We start from the raw sequence: 15908 nt of genomic DNA, 5'->3' as shown, positions 1-15908 counted from the left end.
AGGTGAAATTGCAGCAGCAACAGGTGGGTGATCCTGTGAAGGATGCTCAGAGTAATACTTGCAGGGCTATGGGAAAAGAAGCGGGGAGGGAATGGGACTGATTGGATTGCTCTAGAGGGCCAGCGTGGACTTGATGGACTGAATGAACTCCTTCTCTGACATAATGACTCTCTGACTCGATGAACAGTGAAGAGTATGCCTCCCCAGGGTGGTACTGATTATACATGAGCACTCTTCTCTTTGCTTATTTACACCCTGCAGCTTCTGTGACCTTTCTTTCTCCTGATTTCCATTTTCTTTGGTTCTCTTGTCTGCTTTTAAAATTTTATACCATTTTTTATTTGACTAAAATGGCAAAAGATTGCAAACCCTCAGCAGGGGCCAGTGGGGCTTTTAATCAGTATCTGAATTTGCATTTTCACCATCTCCCTCTCCCACACCCATGTCCTTTGAGATGAACTCCTGTCATTTTTAGACTGCCCTACTTCTGGCTTGCATTCCAGAGCGATGGCCTGAATCCCTGGAGCTTCTCCCGGGAAACTGGGTTATGCTCCAATTATTGGCACAGATGAGCTTTTAGAAACTCACAGCCCCTTCGAACATCACTTGTCCAACTAGCTCAAAGTGTAAAAGACTGTGGACTGATTTACCACATCCAGATGGGAGCTGATTAACACCCTGACCTCAGCTTGCTGCCTGTTGTTTAAAAGCCATTTTGCTGAAATCCTTATTTGTGCCTCTGACAGACTCAGTTTTGTTATCTCTGTCAAACTCTACCTCTCGCAAAGTTGACTTGCCACTGTTCTGTACGTTCTTTATCCCATGTTAGATTTTGCTGTTCTGGCTGTTCCCATCTCCCAAGCTCCCTAATTTCCACCCAGCCTAGGCTCCCATGGAGCACTGATTTATCCAGTCCCTCCATTGCCTTGTTTCGGTCTCCCTCTGTGACCTCCTCCAGCCCCACATAGCACTCTGTGCCTTCTGATCTCTCAATCAATTTACTGCATCCTCCCACCCTCCACTCCACTAACTGGTATACCTTCTGCCACCACATTACTCAACTTGCAAAAAGTTCTGTAGTAGATGAGAATTTTTCTTTGAAGTTGTCTGGATCTTGAAAGCTTGCCTTGAAAAGCTGGTGGAAGCTGATTCCATCAATAATTTTAAAAGTGAACTGGACTGATAAGGAATGCAGGGTTACGGACAAAAAGGAGTGAAGTAGGACTAAATGTGATTTCTCTTTCAAGGAGGCAGCACAGGCATGATGGGTCACATGGCCTCCTGTGGTGTAGGTCCCTGTAATTCTTTGAGCATTTTCTTGGTGTACACGGACTGAGGTAAAGTGTCTGTTTTGTCTGTCTTGCTGAGCACGTGAAACCAGGATCTCTGGACTAGTTTTCCTACCAGTTACGTGCTGTGCCAGTAGTTTGGGAGCTGTGATCACAATAAGGCACAAGTTCCCAGTACTTTGTGTGTAGATCAGCCAAACAGGAAGGGCTACTAGTTTGTTCCCTGGTTTGTATTGAGTTGGCTTGGTCAGAAGTAGAGGGGCTGTAAGGACATGACAATTGCTGAAAGTGACCCATGATCACCTGATGGAGATGGCGGGGGAGCTCGGTGAACAAGTCCACATCCTGCATGATTGCAACCTGGAATGTGAGGAGCTGCGGTGAGAGAATGAGTGAGAGGGCTGGCACCCTCCATGACCCCATCCTCCACCCAGAACAAAGCACCATGTGCCCCTTGGCAACAGAGGGAGGGGAATCACTCTGGGCTCCTTCCCCTAGTTGCTATCAGTGACTCCTGATGGAATGTGAGTGAGGGCAAGGCGAGGATTCAACATGGTGCATGTAATCTGTCAATGTTCCAGGTCATTGGGTGAGATACCTGATATCCATGGAGGTGTCTCCTTCAGGAAAGGGAGGGCGATAGAGAATCAACAGCTATAAGAGCTTGATTCCCTGTGATGTAAATCAGGACCAGAGTGATCTCACAGGTTAGTTCTGATCGTTTGGGAAAAATTTTCCAGTTATCTTCCCTCTGCACGCCTCCCCAACCCACCAACCCCTAATTGTCCTTGGGTGTTTCATCTTGTCTGTCCTGGGAGATCTCGCAGCTCTGGGTGGCTGAAAAGTGTCTGCAAGGTGATGCTTAAAGCATTGTGACTCTGAGACTGGATGGAGCAGGAGGGCTTTTACTGTCTGGCATTTTTATATGTTGGTGTAACACAACTCTACAACAGGGATAGTGAAATCACTGAATTTGCGGAGAGGAGATTGATGTATATGGAGATTGATTGTGTTACATGATTGGGAATGTGAACCCTTGAATATCCTGTTGTTCTGTTCTCGTGTCAGTTTATGGAGCAGGAGCTGAAGGTGACCCGTGATCACCTGATGGAGATGGAGGGGCAGCTCGGTGAACAGGTCCACGTCCTGCATGATCGCAACCTGGAATGTGAGCAGCTGCGGTAAGTGAACGAGCAAGAGGGCTGGCACCCTCCCTGACCCCACCCTCCACCCAGAACAAAGCACTTGTGTGTCTGTGCCCAGAGTCCGAGATTGTTGGCTGGATACAGTTAAGAAAGAGGGAGTCACATGGGTAGAATTCTTTGATCTCAAGTGCTTTATTCAAATGTGGTTCCACAGTGATACTGAACAGCTACTTGGGTTATATAGGAGCTTGCTAAGCAAAAGTTTTCTGGGGCACAGTGAATGCAGACTGAGTGATGGGTGGAGATGACTGAAGGGTTATTGCATGTGGGTTTTGAGATGCAGTAAGAGTAAGGAAGGTTACGAGTACAGGCTGCATGGTGGAGCGATTGGAGTGGGGGATGCACAGGAAGAGCCAGATAGAGGGGTTCTTTGGCTGGAGAAGATGATTACAGAGATGGGATGGGGGTGGGGTGAAGTCATGAGCAATTTAAATAAGAGAAATGAATCTTGCTGTGTCAGATCAATGATCATAGGCTGGGATTTAAGTTGAAAGAAACTATGGAGGTTAAATTGGGCCAAAGTTGCAGTGAGCAGCGGAGGTCAGTAAAACCAGGAATGGAGAATCATAGAAACAATGAACTGGCATTTGGGAGTGGCCTTCACTGTGGTGGAATTCTGTTTTGCCTCCGGCATGGACTGAACAAGAAAGACTACCTGCCTCTGATCTTGTGAAATCTTCATTGTTGCACCAATAAAACTGTATTTACAATCAGGGCTCAGTGTGACCAGTGCCAAAGAAATCTGGATACGGTTAAGAAGGATGCACGAGAGATGTTGCTGGAGATGGGACAGCAGATGAACCAGGCCACAGTAGAGATCTCGGCTCTGCAAGTTCAAGCACAAGACGTCATTAAATCAACTGGAACAACTATAAAGAACTGGCAGCAGGTGAGTCTCCTATTGCTCAGGATTCTTTAGCAATCTGTCTTCCCGGGTCACAAGCAGATAGGGTTCCCAATAACCCAGTTTGTGAAATGGGTCACTGAGCTGATCACTGCCTGGTGGCATCCTATAAAAAACACAACATTTGGGTGTTGGCTCATTACACATTACCAGATCCAAAATAGCCTGATCCCTGGTTGGATCTACAACATATTGTTCTAGGAAACTGTCCCGAATACACTATGAATTCTTGCTTGTGGCCTCCTCTGCCAATTTGATTTTCTCAATTCCCAAGATTAAAGTCACCCATGATTAATGTATTGAGGTGTTATATCAATGCAAGTTGTTGCCTGGATGAAATAGATTGATGAACTAGCCATCACCCTGTGACCCCTGCAGGAAAATGCACAGGTTTAACCATTGGCTTGGTTGTGATGTCCTCCATAGCTTGCTAATGCTCATTGTCTAAGCTCACAGCTGATGTATTAGGGCTGCTTGTGGAACTGTAGCCCTCTTCAGAGGAGCAAAGGAAAAATAAGTGGTTAGTCTGGAAGCAGCTGAGAGTTCTAGCGCAGTTGTACAGTTGAATTAACCTAATTAGCTGTAATAATCGCTGATCCCAGGTTACTAACCCTGTCTCCACTGACATTCATTACAGTTCACACCACCACCCACTTCCCCCCAGTACATCAGAAACCAGTTCCCCAATGTTACTGACAGTAACTGAGATAAATACTTAGAGCTGATGGGACTTAAGTTATTAAATAATGCTGTATGCAAGTTTGAGAATTTTGCTGTTATTTGGAAGATGAAGAATTGCTGAGGCAACTTCAAGGTTATAAGAGGCTGACAGTCAAAGGTGAGCAATCAAATTGTCAACTGAGAAGAAAGAGCTTGCACTTATATAGCACTTTTCACAACCTCGACACTGCGCAGTGGTTCACTGCTAGTTACATCATCAGCCGATGGAGGAAATATGGCAACCAACTTTTGCACAGCAAGCTCCCATAAACAGCAATGAGTTAATGGCTGATGATGTGTTTTTGGGACCTTTAGTTGAGGGATAAATATTAGACTGGACACTGGGGAAAACTACCTGCTTTTCGCCCATTGACGGGATGGAACCCCTAACACCTGGGAGGGCCGAGGGGACCGTGGTTTAATGTCTCATCGGCTCTAAACAGTGGACCAATTGGTCTAAGAAGGAGGAAACCTGAGTCAGTGCATCTGGGGTGGGGGTAGGAGGGACCTGGTCTGGGGTGGGTGTAGGGGGGACCTGGTCTGGGCTGGGGGCAGCAGAGGCCTGTGTCAGGGTCTGGGGGGGAAACCTGGGTCAGTGGGTCTGTTCAAAGTTGGTAATTTTCTGGGGTAAGTGTTTTTTTTTTAATCCTTTTAAGATTTTGTATTGGTTAATTTTGGTATCAGTGCGGTGCCTGAAATTTCCATCATCTTTGGTACTTTGTTTTCTCAAGAATCGTCTGGTGGCTGTTGCTAAGACTGACCAACTGCCCTCTGTATCCCAAAAAGAGGAAGAGGCAAAGGAAACACAGGATATCACCCAATCCAGCAAAGGTAAATCATGGAAGGGGGGGTGGAAGCTGATTGGGCGTTGGGTGAGAAACTGCTCTTCTTTTCCTGGATTTGATTCCTACCCATACTGAGGGGGTGAAGATCTCCTGTAATTTAAACCTTTTCTCAGTGCCCTCAACGCACAGTAAAACAAAACCAGTGTCATTGATAGTGTACATGGGGACATCAACCTGCAGCTCATCAATGGAATACCTTTTGACTATTTACCCAGCCAATCTTGTTGGATGCAGTGGGTGCTTGGCTGTGAAACCTAATGTAGGATTACCCAGGATATATGGCACAGAAACAGGCCATTTAGCCCAACAAGTCCCTGCTGGTGTTAATGATCCACTTGGGCTTCCTCCCATCTTTTTTCATTTTATTTATTCTTTGATGGGATGTAGGCGTCACTAGCAAGGCTAGCATTTGTCCATTCCTAATTGCCCTTGAACTGAGTGGCTTACTAAGCCATTTCGGATGTCAGTTAAGAGTCAGCTTTATTGTTGTAGGTCTGGAGTCATGTAGGCCAGACTAGGAAAGGGTGGCAGATTTCCTTGGGCTTTTACAACAATCAATGATAGTTCCATGGTGAGCTTTCAATTCCAGATTTATTAACTGAATTCAAATTCCACTAGTTGCCGCAATGGGATTTGAAACCTGTCTCCAGAGCATTAGCTTGTACCTCCTAGATTACTAGTCCAGTGCCAGTACCATTACACCACCATCTCCCTTCTCTAAATCCATCATTCTAACCCTCCATTCCCTTCTTCCTCGAATGTTTGTCTATTTCCCCTTAAATGTATCTATACTATTGGCTTCAACTGCTTCCTGTGGCAGCAAGTTCCACATTGTCACCACACTCTGGGTAAAGAAGTTTCTTTTAAATTCCCTCTTGGATTTCTTAGTGATTATCTTATATTGACGATCTCTAGTTATGCTGTTTCCCTCAAGAGGAAACATTTTCTCTGTCTCCACTCTATCAAAACCTTCTGAATTTTACAAAAGGCTAATTCTATTAGGTCACTCCTCAGTCTCCTTTTTCAAGAGACACCCACCCAGCCCGTCACTCCTTTCCTGATGTGTATACCCCCACATTTCTGGTATCATCCTTGTAAACCTTCTCCAGTGCCTTTATATCCTTTTCATAATATGGTGACCAGAATTGCACACAGCAGACTGTGTGTTCTAACCAAAGTTCTATACAGATTCAGCATAGCTTCCCTACTTTTCAATTCTATCCTTCTAGAAATAAAATTTGCTGCTTGCTTTGCTTTTTTAAAATGGCCTTGCTAACCTGTGGCACGGTTTTTAGCGATTCCTGTATTTGTGCTTGGAGATCACTTTGATCCTCTACCCCATCTAAACTTGCACATTCCAAGTAATAAGTGGCCTCCCTACCCTTCCCACCAAAATGCACAAATTCATATTTATCTATGTTGAATTTCATTTGTCAATTATTTGTCTATTCTACAAGTTTATTAATGTCCTCCTCCTGTAACTTGTTGCAGGTAACTCAGTATTGACTATTTCTTCCCCTGTGCACGTGCCTCCCTCCCCCGCACTTGTGGTTTGGTGTCATCTGCAAATTTAAAGTATTTTTGATTCCAAAGTCCAAATTGTGAACAGGTGGAGATGGTGGCAAGGTGGTAATGTCACTGGACTAGTAATCCAAAGGCCCAGGAGCAGCTGATGGAATTTAAATTCAATAAATAAGCTAGTGTCAGTAACTGACCTTGAAACCATCATCCATTGTCATTAAAAACCCACCTGGTTCACCAATGTCCTTTAGGGAAGGAAGCCTGCTGTCCTTAACTGGTCTGGCCTACATCTGACTCTCGATCCACAGCAACATGGTTGACTCTCAAATGTCCTTTGAAATGGCCTAGTAAGTTACTCAGTTGTATCAAACCGCTACAAAGTCTCAAAAGGAACGAAACTGGATGGACCACCCGGCATCAACCTAGGCACTGGAGACAATAACTGCAATTTCAGCCCTGTCAACCTTGCAAAGTCCTCCTTACTAACATCTGGTTCCAAAATTGGGACAACGGTCTCACAAACTAGTCGAGCAACAGCCGGACATAATCGTCCTCACGGAACCATATCTTACAGATCATGTCCCAGACACCATCGTCACCATCCATGGGTATGTCCTGTCCCACCAGCAGGACAGACCCAGCAGAGGTGGTGGCACAGGTGGTATACAATCAGGAGACAGCTGTCCTGGAAGTCCTCAACATTGACTGCAGACCCCATGAAGTCTCATGGTATCAGGTCAAACATGGCAAGCTCCTGCTAATTACCATGTACTGCCCTCCCTCAGCTGATGATTCAATGCTCCTCCATGTTGAATACCACTTGGAGGAAGCACTGAGGGTGGCAAGGGTGCCAAATGTACTCTGGGTAGGGCACTTCAATGTCCATCATCAACAATGGCTTGGTAGCACCACTACTGACCAAGTCCTAAAGGGCATAGCTGCTAGACTGGGTCTGCAGCACATGTTGAGGGAACCAATAAGAGGGAAAAACATACTTGACCTCCTCCTCACCAACCTGTCTGTTGCAGAAGCATCTGTCCATGATAGTATCAGTAGGAGTGACCACCACACATTTGTTGTGGAGGCAAAGTCCTGTCTTCACTTTGAGGATACCCTCTATCATGTTGTGTGGCTCTACCACCATGGGCAGTAGATAAATTTCAAACAGATCTAGCAACTCGAGACTGGGCATCCATGAGGTGATGTGGGCCATCAGCAGCAGTAGAATTGTACTCATAACAATTTGTAACCTTGTGGCCCGGCATATTCATCCACTCTACCATTACCATCAAACCCAGGGGATCAACACTGGTTCAATGAAGAGTGCAGGAGGACATGCTAGGAGCAGCACCAGGCATACCAAAAAATGAGGCGTCAATCTGGTGAAGCTACAACACAGGACTACTTGCGTGCCAAACAGCATAAGCAGCAAATGAGAGACAGAGCTAAGCGATCCCACAACCAGTGGATCGGATCTAAGCTCTGCAGTCCTGCCACATCCAGTCATGAATGGTGGTGGATAATTAAACAACTCAATGGGAGAGGACTTCACAAATACCCCCATCCTTAATGATGGGGGAGACCAGCATATCAGTGTAAAAGATAAAGTTGAAGCATTTGCTACAATCTTCAGCCAGAAATGCCGAGTGGACGATCCATCTCTACCTCCTCCAGAAGTCCCCAGCATCCCAGATGCCAGTCTTAAGCCAATTCAATTCATTCCACACGATATAAAGCAATGGCTGCAGGCACTGGATAGTGCAAGGGCTATGAGCCCTGACAATATTCCGGTAATAGTGCTGAAGATTTGTGCTCCAGAACTTGCTGCACACCTAGCCAAGCTGTTCCAGTACAGCTACAACACTGGCATCTACCCGGCTATGTGTAAAATTGCCCAGGTATGTCCAGCACACAAAAAGCAGGACAAATCCCACCCAGCCAATTACTGCTCCATCGGCCTACTCTCGATCATCAGTAAAATAATGAAAGGGTTCATCAACAGTACTATCAAGGGCACTTGCTTAGCATTAACCTGCTCACTGACGCTCAGTTTGGGTTCTTTCAGGGCTACTTAGCTCCTGACCTCATTTCATCCTTGGTTCAAATAGGGACAAAAGAGCTGAACTCCTGAGGTGTGAGTTACTGTCCCTGATATCAAGGCCGCATTTGACCGACTGTAACATTAAGGAGCCCTAGCAAAACTGGGATCAGTGGGAATCAGGGGTAAAACTCTCCACTGGTTGGAGTCATACCTAGCACAAAGGAAGATGGTTCTGGTTGTTGGAAGTCAGTCATCTCGGTTTCAGGCCAACAATGCAGGAGTTCCTCAGGGCAGTGTCCTCGGCCCAACCATCTTCAGCACTTCATCAATGACCTTCCTTCCATTGTAGGGTCAGAAGTGGGGATGTTTGCTGATTGCACAATGTGCAGTACCATTCGCGGCTCCTCAGATACTGAAACAGTCCACGTCCAAATGCAGCAAGACCTGGACAATATCCAGGCTTAGGCCGACAAGTGGCAAGCAACATTTGTACCACATAAGTGCCAGGCAATGACCATCTCCAACAAGAGAGAATCTAACAATCACCCCTTGACGTTCAATAGCATTACCATCACTGAATCCCCCACTATCAATATCCTGGGGGTTACCATTGGCCAGAATCTGAACTGGACTAGTCGTATAAATACTGTGGCTACAAGAGCAGGTCAGAGGCTAGGAATCATGTGACAAGTAACTCACCTCCTAACTCCCCAAAGCCTGTCCATCATCTACAAGGTGCAAGTCAGGTGTGTGATGGAATACTCTCCACTTGCCTGGATGAGTGCGGCTCCCACAACACTGGCTTGACACCACCCAGGACAAAGCCCGCTTGATTGACACCCATCCACAAACATTCACTCCCTCCACCACCGACGCACAGTAGCAGCAGTGTGTGCCATCTACAAGATGCATGGCAAGAATTCACCAAGGCTCCTTAGACAGCACCTTCCAAACCCACAACCGCTACCATTTGAAAGGATAAGGGCAGCAGATAGATGGGAACACCACCACCTGGAAGTTCCCCTCCAAGTCACTCACCATCCTGACATGGAAACATATATCTGTTCCTTCACTGTTGTTGGGTCAAAATCCTGGAACTCCCTCCCTAACATTGTGGGTGTACCTACATCACAGGGACTGCAGCGGTTCAAGAAGGCGGCTCACCACCTTCTCAAGGGCAATTGGGGATGGGCAATAAATGGTGGCCCAGCCAACGAAGCCCACATCCCGTGAATGAATTTTTTAAAAAAGCACCTTGTTGAAGGCTTTTGAACATACAGAAGATGCGTTTTATCTGGATTACCACTGTCTACTCTCTCTGTTATCTCCTTAAAAAATTCAATTCAGTTAGTCAGGTAAGATCTTCTCTTTTGAAATCCATGCTGAATATTCATTGTTAATTTTTTTGTTTCTAGATGTTCTTCTATTCTCTCTCTCAGTCGGAATTCTACTATTTTTCTAACCATCGATGTTAAGCCGACTGACGTATAATTGCCTGGACTTGTTCTGTCCCCTTTAAATATAGGGATTATATTCATTATCTGCCAGTTCTCTGGTACTACCTCTTTTTCTTATGAAATATTAAATGTGAGCAGTACAGGTACCGTGTCTCAAATCCACTGTCAAAAAGCCAGAGATTTTTAGAATGTGCCATCCGTCAATTTTCATTGAGTAAAAATTTTTACTCAAAAATTAACTTAGTTGGACAATTAGGCTAGGCACTGCATTGGCGCAGTGTGGTGTTGGATGAGTTATCCACTTCGCTACTTTGTGCGCCAGTCTATTCCCATGCTGCAAGTGACCAGGAGCCACGCCTGACCCGAAACCCAGCAAGATCTGAAATCTGGCATAGCTTCAGTTCTGACGTTGTACCTTTTAATGCCTCTGCTATCTCCTCCCTGGATTCTTTTAAAATACATGGATGCAATCCATCCAAACCAGGACCTTTTTATCCTCTGTGTTTTAGCTTGTTCAATACACCCCCTTTTTAATTGTAAGTGTTCTTCTCTCATTGCCCATCTCATTATTCAATTCATGCCTACCTGTTCAATCTCCCTAGTACCTGTGAAATTATCCTCTCTGTCCCTTTAATCGCCCTGTTTCCATCACAGCCTACCAATTTTTTATTGATGTGCCCATAAAATATTTTACTGCTTTGTTTTATGTTCTTTGGTAATTTATTTCAATAGTTCCTCTTTGCCTTCCTAATCATTTTTGATTTCTCTCCTAATCTCTGTATTCTCTCGTATCATGCACTCCTCTGCTGTCTGTGCCCCTTTCCTTACCTGTTGTTGTTTCCTTTTGACTTTATTAATCCATGTAGTCTCACTAGTATTTAGTTTGCTTTTTCCTTTTAGCGGAATATATTTTTCTGCACTTTGGATGCCATTTTAAATTTATCCCATTGTTTTTCCACACTGTTGTTTGCCAATAATTCTCCACAGCTTCAGCTATTCTCAGAGGTAAAACTTTCATCTACTGTCTCTTGACTGTGGATACCTCAGTCCCTTATTCTGTATTTCCAATACTTCCAAGCTTAATCTGCTGGTTGCTTTCTTTGCCACAAAGACTCTGTGTGGACCACTGTAGATTCTTCCATTACTTCCAGTTTCAAACTAGGTAACCTTCCAGATTCTGTCCCCTCAAAACTCAAACTGAGATTAATCCTTACCCGCATTCCACATGATGAATGATTAAGTTAATTTTTTTACTCGGCTTACAGTGCAGGCCTAGCCAACTATCATGCACTTCAGCTATCTCTTAGTGAACTGCAAACCACATCAGGTTCCAACTGCAACTGACTATCGGCAAATACCCACATAAATTAAAACCAGAGAGCCTCCCTAAGCTCCACCCATCCCCACGATGCCGTAGCACGTTCTGGGATGTCCTCAATGTGACCTTTAGATTAAGTATCCTAAGTTTCAAATTCCTTCTTTGATCTGATTGAAAGAAATGAATTTTTATAGTCTTTCAGGGTTATTAAATGCTTTTAAACTAATTTAGCTGAACTTACAAAACAAATCCAGTTTCTGGACTGCCCTTACCGCAAGAATTGCAGACATCCTATCTCCATCAAAAAGCCCATAGATAGGCTATGCATTAAGTTTTTCCACCAGCTGTTTAACGATCTTACCTTTCTAGCTGTTAACCTCTTCAGTCAATGTGGCCTCAACCTTGAAGTGCAATAGACTCCAAGCTTGCTTTAATTGCATTTGTACCCCATTTTCTACAATTAACTGTTAGTTTTAGGAATTAAAGTTTTATGTGCCAATCATCCAAGACAAAACAGCCCGCTTGATTGGCACTCCTTCCACCAAAGATGCACAGTAGCAGCAGTGTGTACCATCTACAAGATGCATGCAGAAATTCACCAAGGTTCCTTAGGGAGCACCTTCTAAATCCACAACTTCTACCATCCAGAAGGACAAAGGTAGCAGATACATAGGGCAGAATTTTCTGCCTGTCAGGCAGGCCTGACTCAATCTCTGGCGGGCGGGGAGCTGATCCCCACCAGCAAAGCGGACCACACCGCTATTTTACATGGGCGGGCCAATTAAGGCCCACCCAGCATGTCGTCCGGCGGGAAGCGCTATGGGCTTCCTGTGCAGGTGGGGGGAATCCCTAAAAGTGAGAGTGCGCTTTTTAGCGCATGTGCATGAAAGAGCGCACATCTCCCTGAGGCTAAGTGCAGCCTCAGGGAGATCGCTTCCGCTTTGAAAAATATTTAAAATATTTTTTTAAAAGTTCCCTAACATGTCCCCCTCATGTGACATGTTCATAATCTACAGAAAAACTTTATTAAAATTTTTAAAATGCTGCATGACACCTCATCCCACTGCTGGATGAGGTTTCATGTTTTCTCTATTTGCTATTGGGCCTCCTGGCCTGCCCGCCAACCTTAAGGTTGGACGGGCAGGTCCTTTAATTGTTTAAATGATCCTGTCAATGGCCTCAATTGGCCATTGACAGGTTGCAGACCCATAGCTGATTTTGCTGCGCTCCCACCTTCCTGAAAATTTAAATGGGGTGGGATGACGTTGGGGGTTCTGCCCGACGTTATTCCGCGTCATTTTACATGTCAGTGAGTGGGCCCCGCCTCCTGCTCGCCAACAGCAAAATTCTGCCCATAGGAACACCACCACCTGGAAGTTCTTCTCTAAGCCATTCACCATCCTGACTTGGGAATATATCACAGTTCCTGTTCCTTAACAGTATTGTGAGTGTACTTACACCATAGGGACTGCAGTGGTTCAAGAAGACAGCTCACCACCATTTTCTCAAGGGCAATTAGGGATGAGCAATAAATGCTGGCCCAGCCAGTGACGCTCACATCTTGTAAATGAATTTTAAAAATGTATTAAACACATGAACCATGAACTAGATATTCGCAACAAGCATGATCTCGTGGTAGAATCTAGAACTAGGGGGGCACAGTTTAAAATACGAGGTTTCCCATTTAAGACAGAGATGAGGAGGAATTTCTTCTCTCTTAAGGGTCATTAGTGTTTGGAATTCTCTTCCCCAGAGAGCAATGGAGGCTGGGTCATTGAATATATTCAAAGCTGAGTTAGATAGATTTTTGAACTACGAGGGTTATTCGGGGCGGGGGTGTGTGTGCAGTGGGACAGGCAACACAGTGGCGTTAAGGCCACAATTAGATCAGCCATGATCACCTTAAATAGTGGAGCAGACTCGAGGGGCTGAATGACCTACCCCTGCTCCTTTTTCTCATGTAATATAGTTGCCCATTTTATTTTCCCAAATTTTCCAGCCCTTTGAAATCGGCTTTTCTCTAATCTATTAACCTGGTTTTTGTCATTCTTCTCTGTAGCATATTATGTTATTGTCACTAGATGTTCCCCTAATTTTATTTCTCTTATTTGCTCTAGGTCATGCCTCGTTACTAGATTCTATTGCCAATCTTCCCTTGGGTTTTTTACATATTGGGTTGGAAAGGATTCCTGCACACATTGTAGGAGCTTCATTCCTTTGTCCCTCTTACCCATCTCTTCTGTCCAATTTAACATCAGGGTAATTGAAATACCCAATGATCATTATTTTGTTTTTTATTCAATCCCCTAAATTGTTTGCATATTTCTTCCCCCACCTCCTTCCACTGTGAGGTGGTCGATAGGCTACCACTATTACTGTGGTTGTTCCTTTATCATCTTTTCTCTCCATCCAAATGGATTCTATTTGTCTTGCTGATGGCTGTGATCTTGTTTTGCAGTCAAATATCTAGGTTCACACATGGAGCATGGCTACTGACTGAGATACCAGAGGGCAGTGGTGGAACTGCCACTACTGATGGTTCTGTTTATTAATAATGGTATTAGTACATTAGCGAGGGATGACCTAAGTTCAAGAAACCAGGATGCAGAAACAGTTTGGGTAGAGATGAGAAATGATAAAGGCAAGAAGTCACTTGTGGGAGTGGTGTACATGCCCCCTAATGATAACTATACAGCAGGATGGGGTATAAAGGAAGAAATAATGGGAGCTTGTCAGAAAGGTATGGTGATAATCATGGAGGATTTTAATCTGCATATAGACTGGGAAAATCATATGGGAAAAGGTAGCCTAGATGAGGAATTCATAGAATGTTTTTGGGATAGTTTCTTAGACTAGCACATTCTGGCACCAACCAGAGAGCAGGCCATACTAGACCTGGTAATGTGCAGTGCGATAGGATTAATTAATGACCTCACAGTGAACGTGCCCCTCGGTAGCAGTGATCGTAACATGATTGAATTTTACTTTCAATTTGAGGGAGAGAAGAGCGGCTCCAAGACTAGTATTTTAAACTTAAATAGGGGCAATTATGAAAGTACTGCTAGTTAAAGTGAACTGGCAAATTAGGTTAAGGGATAGGTCAATAGAGATGCAGTGGTGGGCATTTAAGGTGATATTTCAGAATACACAGAACAGACGCATTCTAACCAGAAAGAAAAATTTCAAAGCAAGAACCCACCATCCATGATTAACTAAAAAAGTCGAAGATAAAGCATATAATTGCACAAAGATGGGTGGCAGGTCAGAAGATTGGACAGAATATAAAAACAGCAAAGAATGACCAAAAGATTTATAAGGAAGTAAAAATTAGAGTATAGAGAAAGCTAGCTCAAAATATAAAGACAAAGTAAGAGCTTCCACTCATTTAAAAAAGAAAAGGGTTAACAAAGTGAGTTTGGTCCTATAGAAAGTGAGTCTGGGGAATTAATGGAAAACAAGGAAATGGCAGATGAATTGAACCAGTATTTTGCATCAGTTTTCACTATAGAGGATACAAGTAACATCTCAGAAATAGCTGTAAATCAGGAAATGGGAGAGAGGAACTTGGAGTGGGAGGGGCAATTATAATCACCAGGGAAGTGGTACTGAGAAAATTGTTGGAGCTGCAGGCTGACAAATCCCTGGGCCCTGGTTGACTTCATCCTAGGGTCTTAAAAGAAGTGACTGGTGAGATAGTTGGTGTGTTTTTTTTTTAACTTTCCAAAATTGCCTAGATTCAAGGAAGGTTCCATTAGATTGGAAATTAGCAAATGTAACTCCCTTATTCAAAAAGGGAGGGTGACAGAAAGTGGGAAACTATAGGCCAGTTAGTGTAACATTTGTCATAGGGAAAATGTTAGAAGCTGTTATTAAAAATAATGTAGCTGGGAACTTGGAAAAATTCAGGGTAATCAGGCAAAGTCAACATGGTTTTGTGAAAGGGAAATCATGTTTAACCAATTTATTAGAGTTCTTTGAAGAAGTAACATATGATGTGGATAAAGGGGAACCAGTGGATGTTGTGTACTTGGATTTCCAGAGGGTATTTGATAAGGTGCCCCATCAAAGGTTATTGCCGAAAAATAAAAGCTCATGGTGTAGGGGTTAACATACTTGCATGCGTAGAAGATTGGCTGGCTAACAGGAAACAGAGGGTAGGCATAAATGGGTCTTTTTCTGGTTGGCAAGATGTTACAAGTGGTGCGCCACAGGGATCATTGCTGGGGCTTCAATTTTTTACAATTTATGTAAATAGCTAGGATAAGTGGACCAAAGGTATGGTTGTTAAATTTTCTGATTACACAAAGGTAGGCAGGAAAGTAAGTTGCGAAGAGGATATAAGGAGGCTACAAAGGGATATAGATAGATTGAGTGGGAAAAGACCTGGCAAATGAAGTACAATGTGTGGGAAAGTGTGAAATTGTCAATTTTGGCAGGAAAAATAAAAAAGAAGCAATTTATCTAAATGGTGAGAAATTGCAGAGCTCTGAAATCAGAGGGATCTAGGCATCCTAATGCATAAATCGCAAAAGGCTGGTATGCAGGTAAGCAAGTAATTAGGAAAGCTAATAGAATGTTATCATTTATTGCAAGGGGAATTGAATGCAA

General features: G+C 44.0%; 1 protein-coding gene across 1 annotated transcript in view; it reads left to right on the top strand.

The window, feature by feature from the left end:
• The window catches only part of spag5 (sperm associated antigen 5), a 47928-nt gene that overhangs the window by 17843 nt on the left and 14177 nt on the right, over positions 1-15908 (top strand). The window contains exons 10-12 of the mRNA XM_041198036.1: positions 2358-2470; positions 3209-3383; positions 4850-4949. Of these exons, the coding sequence (XP_041053970.1) occupies positions 2358-2470; positions 3209-3383; positions 4850-4949 (388 nt within the window). The remainder of the gene's footprint in view (positions 1-2357; positions 2471-3208; positions 3384-4849; positions 4950-15908) is intronic.

This window comes from Carcharodon carcharias, chromosome 10, assembly GCF_017639515.1.
Source record: "Carcharodon carcharias isolate sCarCar2 chromosome 10, sCarCar2.pri, whole genome shotgun sequence".
Classification (NCBI taxonomy): domain Eukaryota; kingdom Metazoa; phylum Chordata; class Chondrichthyes; order Lamniformes; family Lamnidae; genus Carcharodon; species Carcharodon carcharias.
Note: the sequence above shows the minus strand (reverse complement) of the source record. Positions and strands in the feature narration are given on the sequence as shown.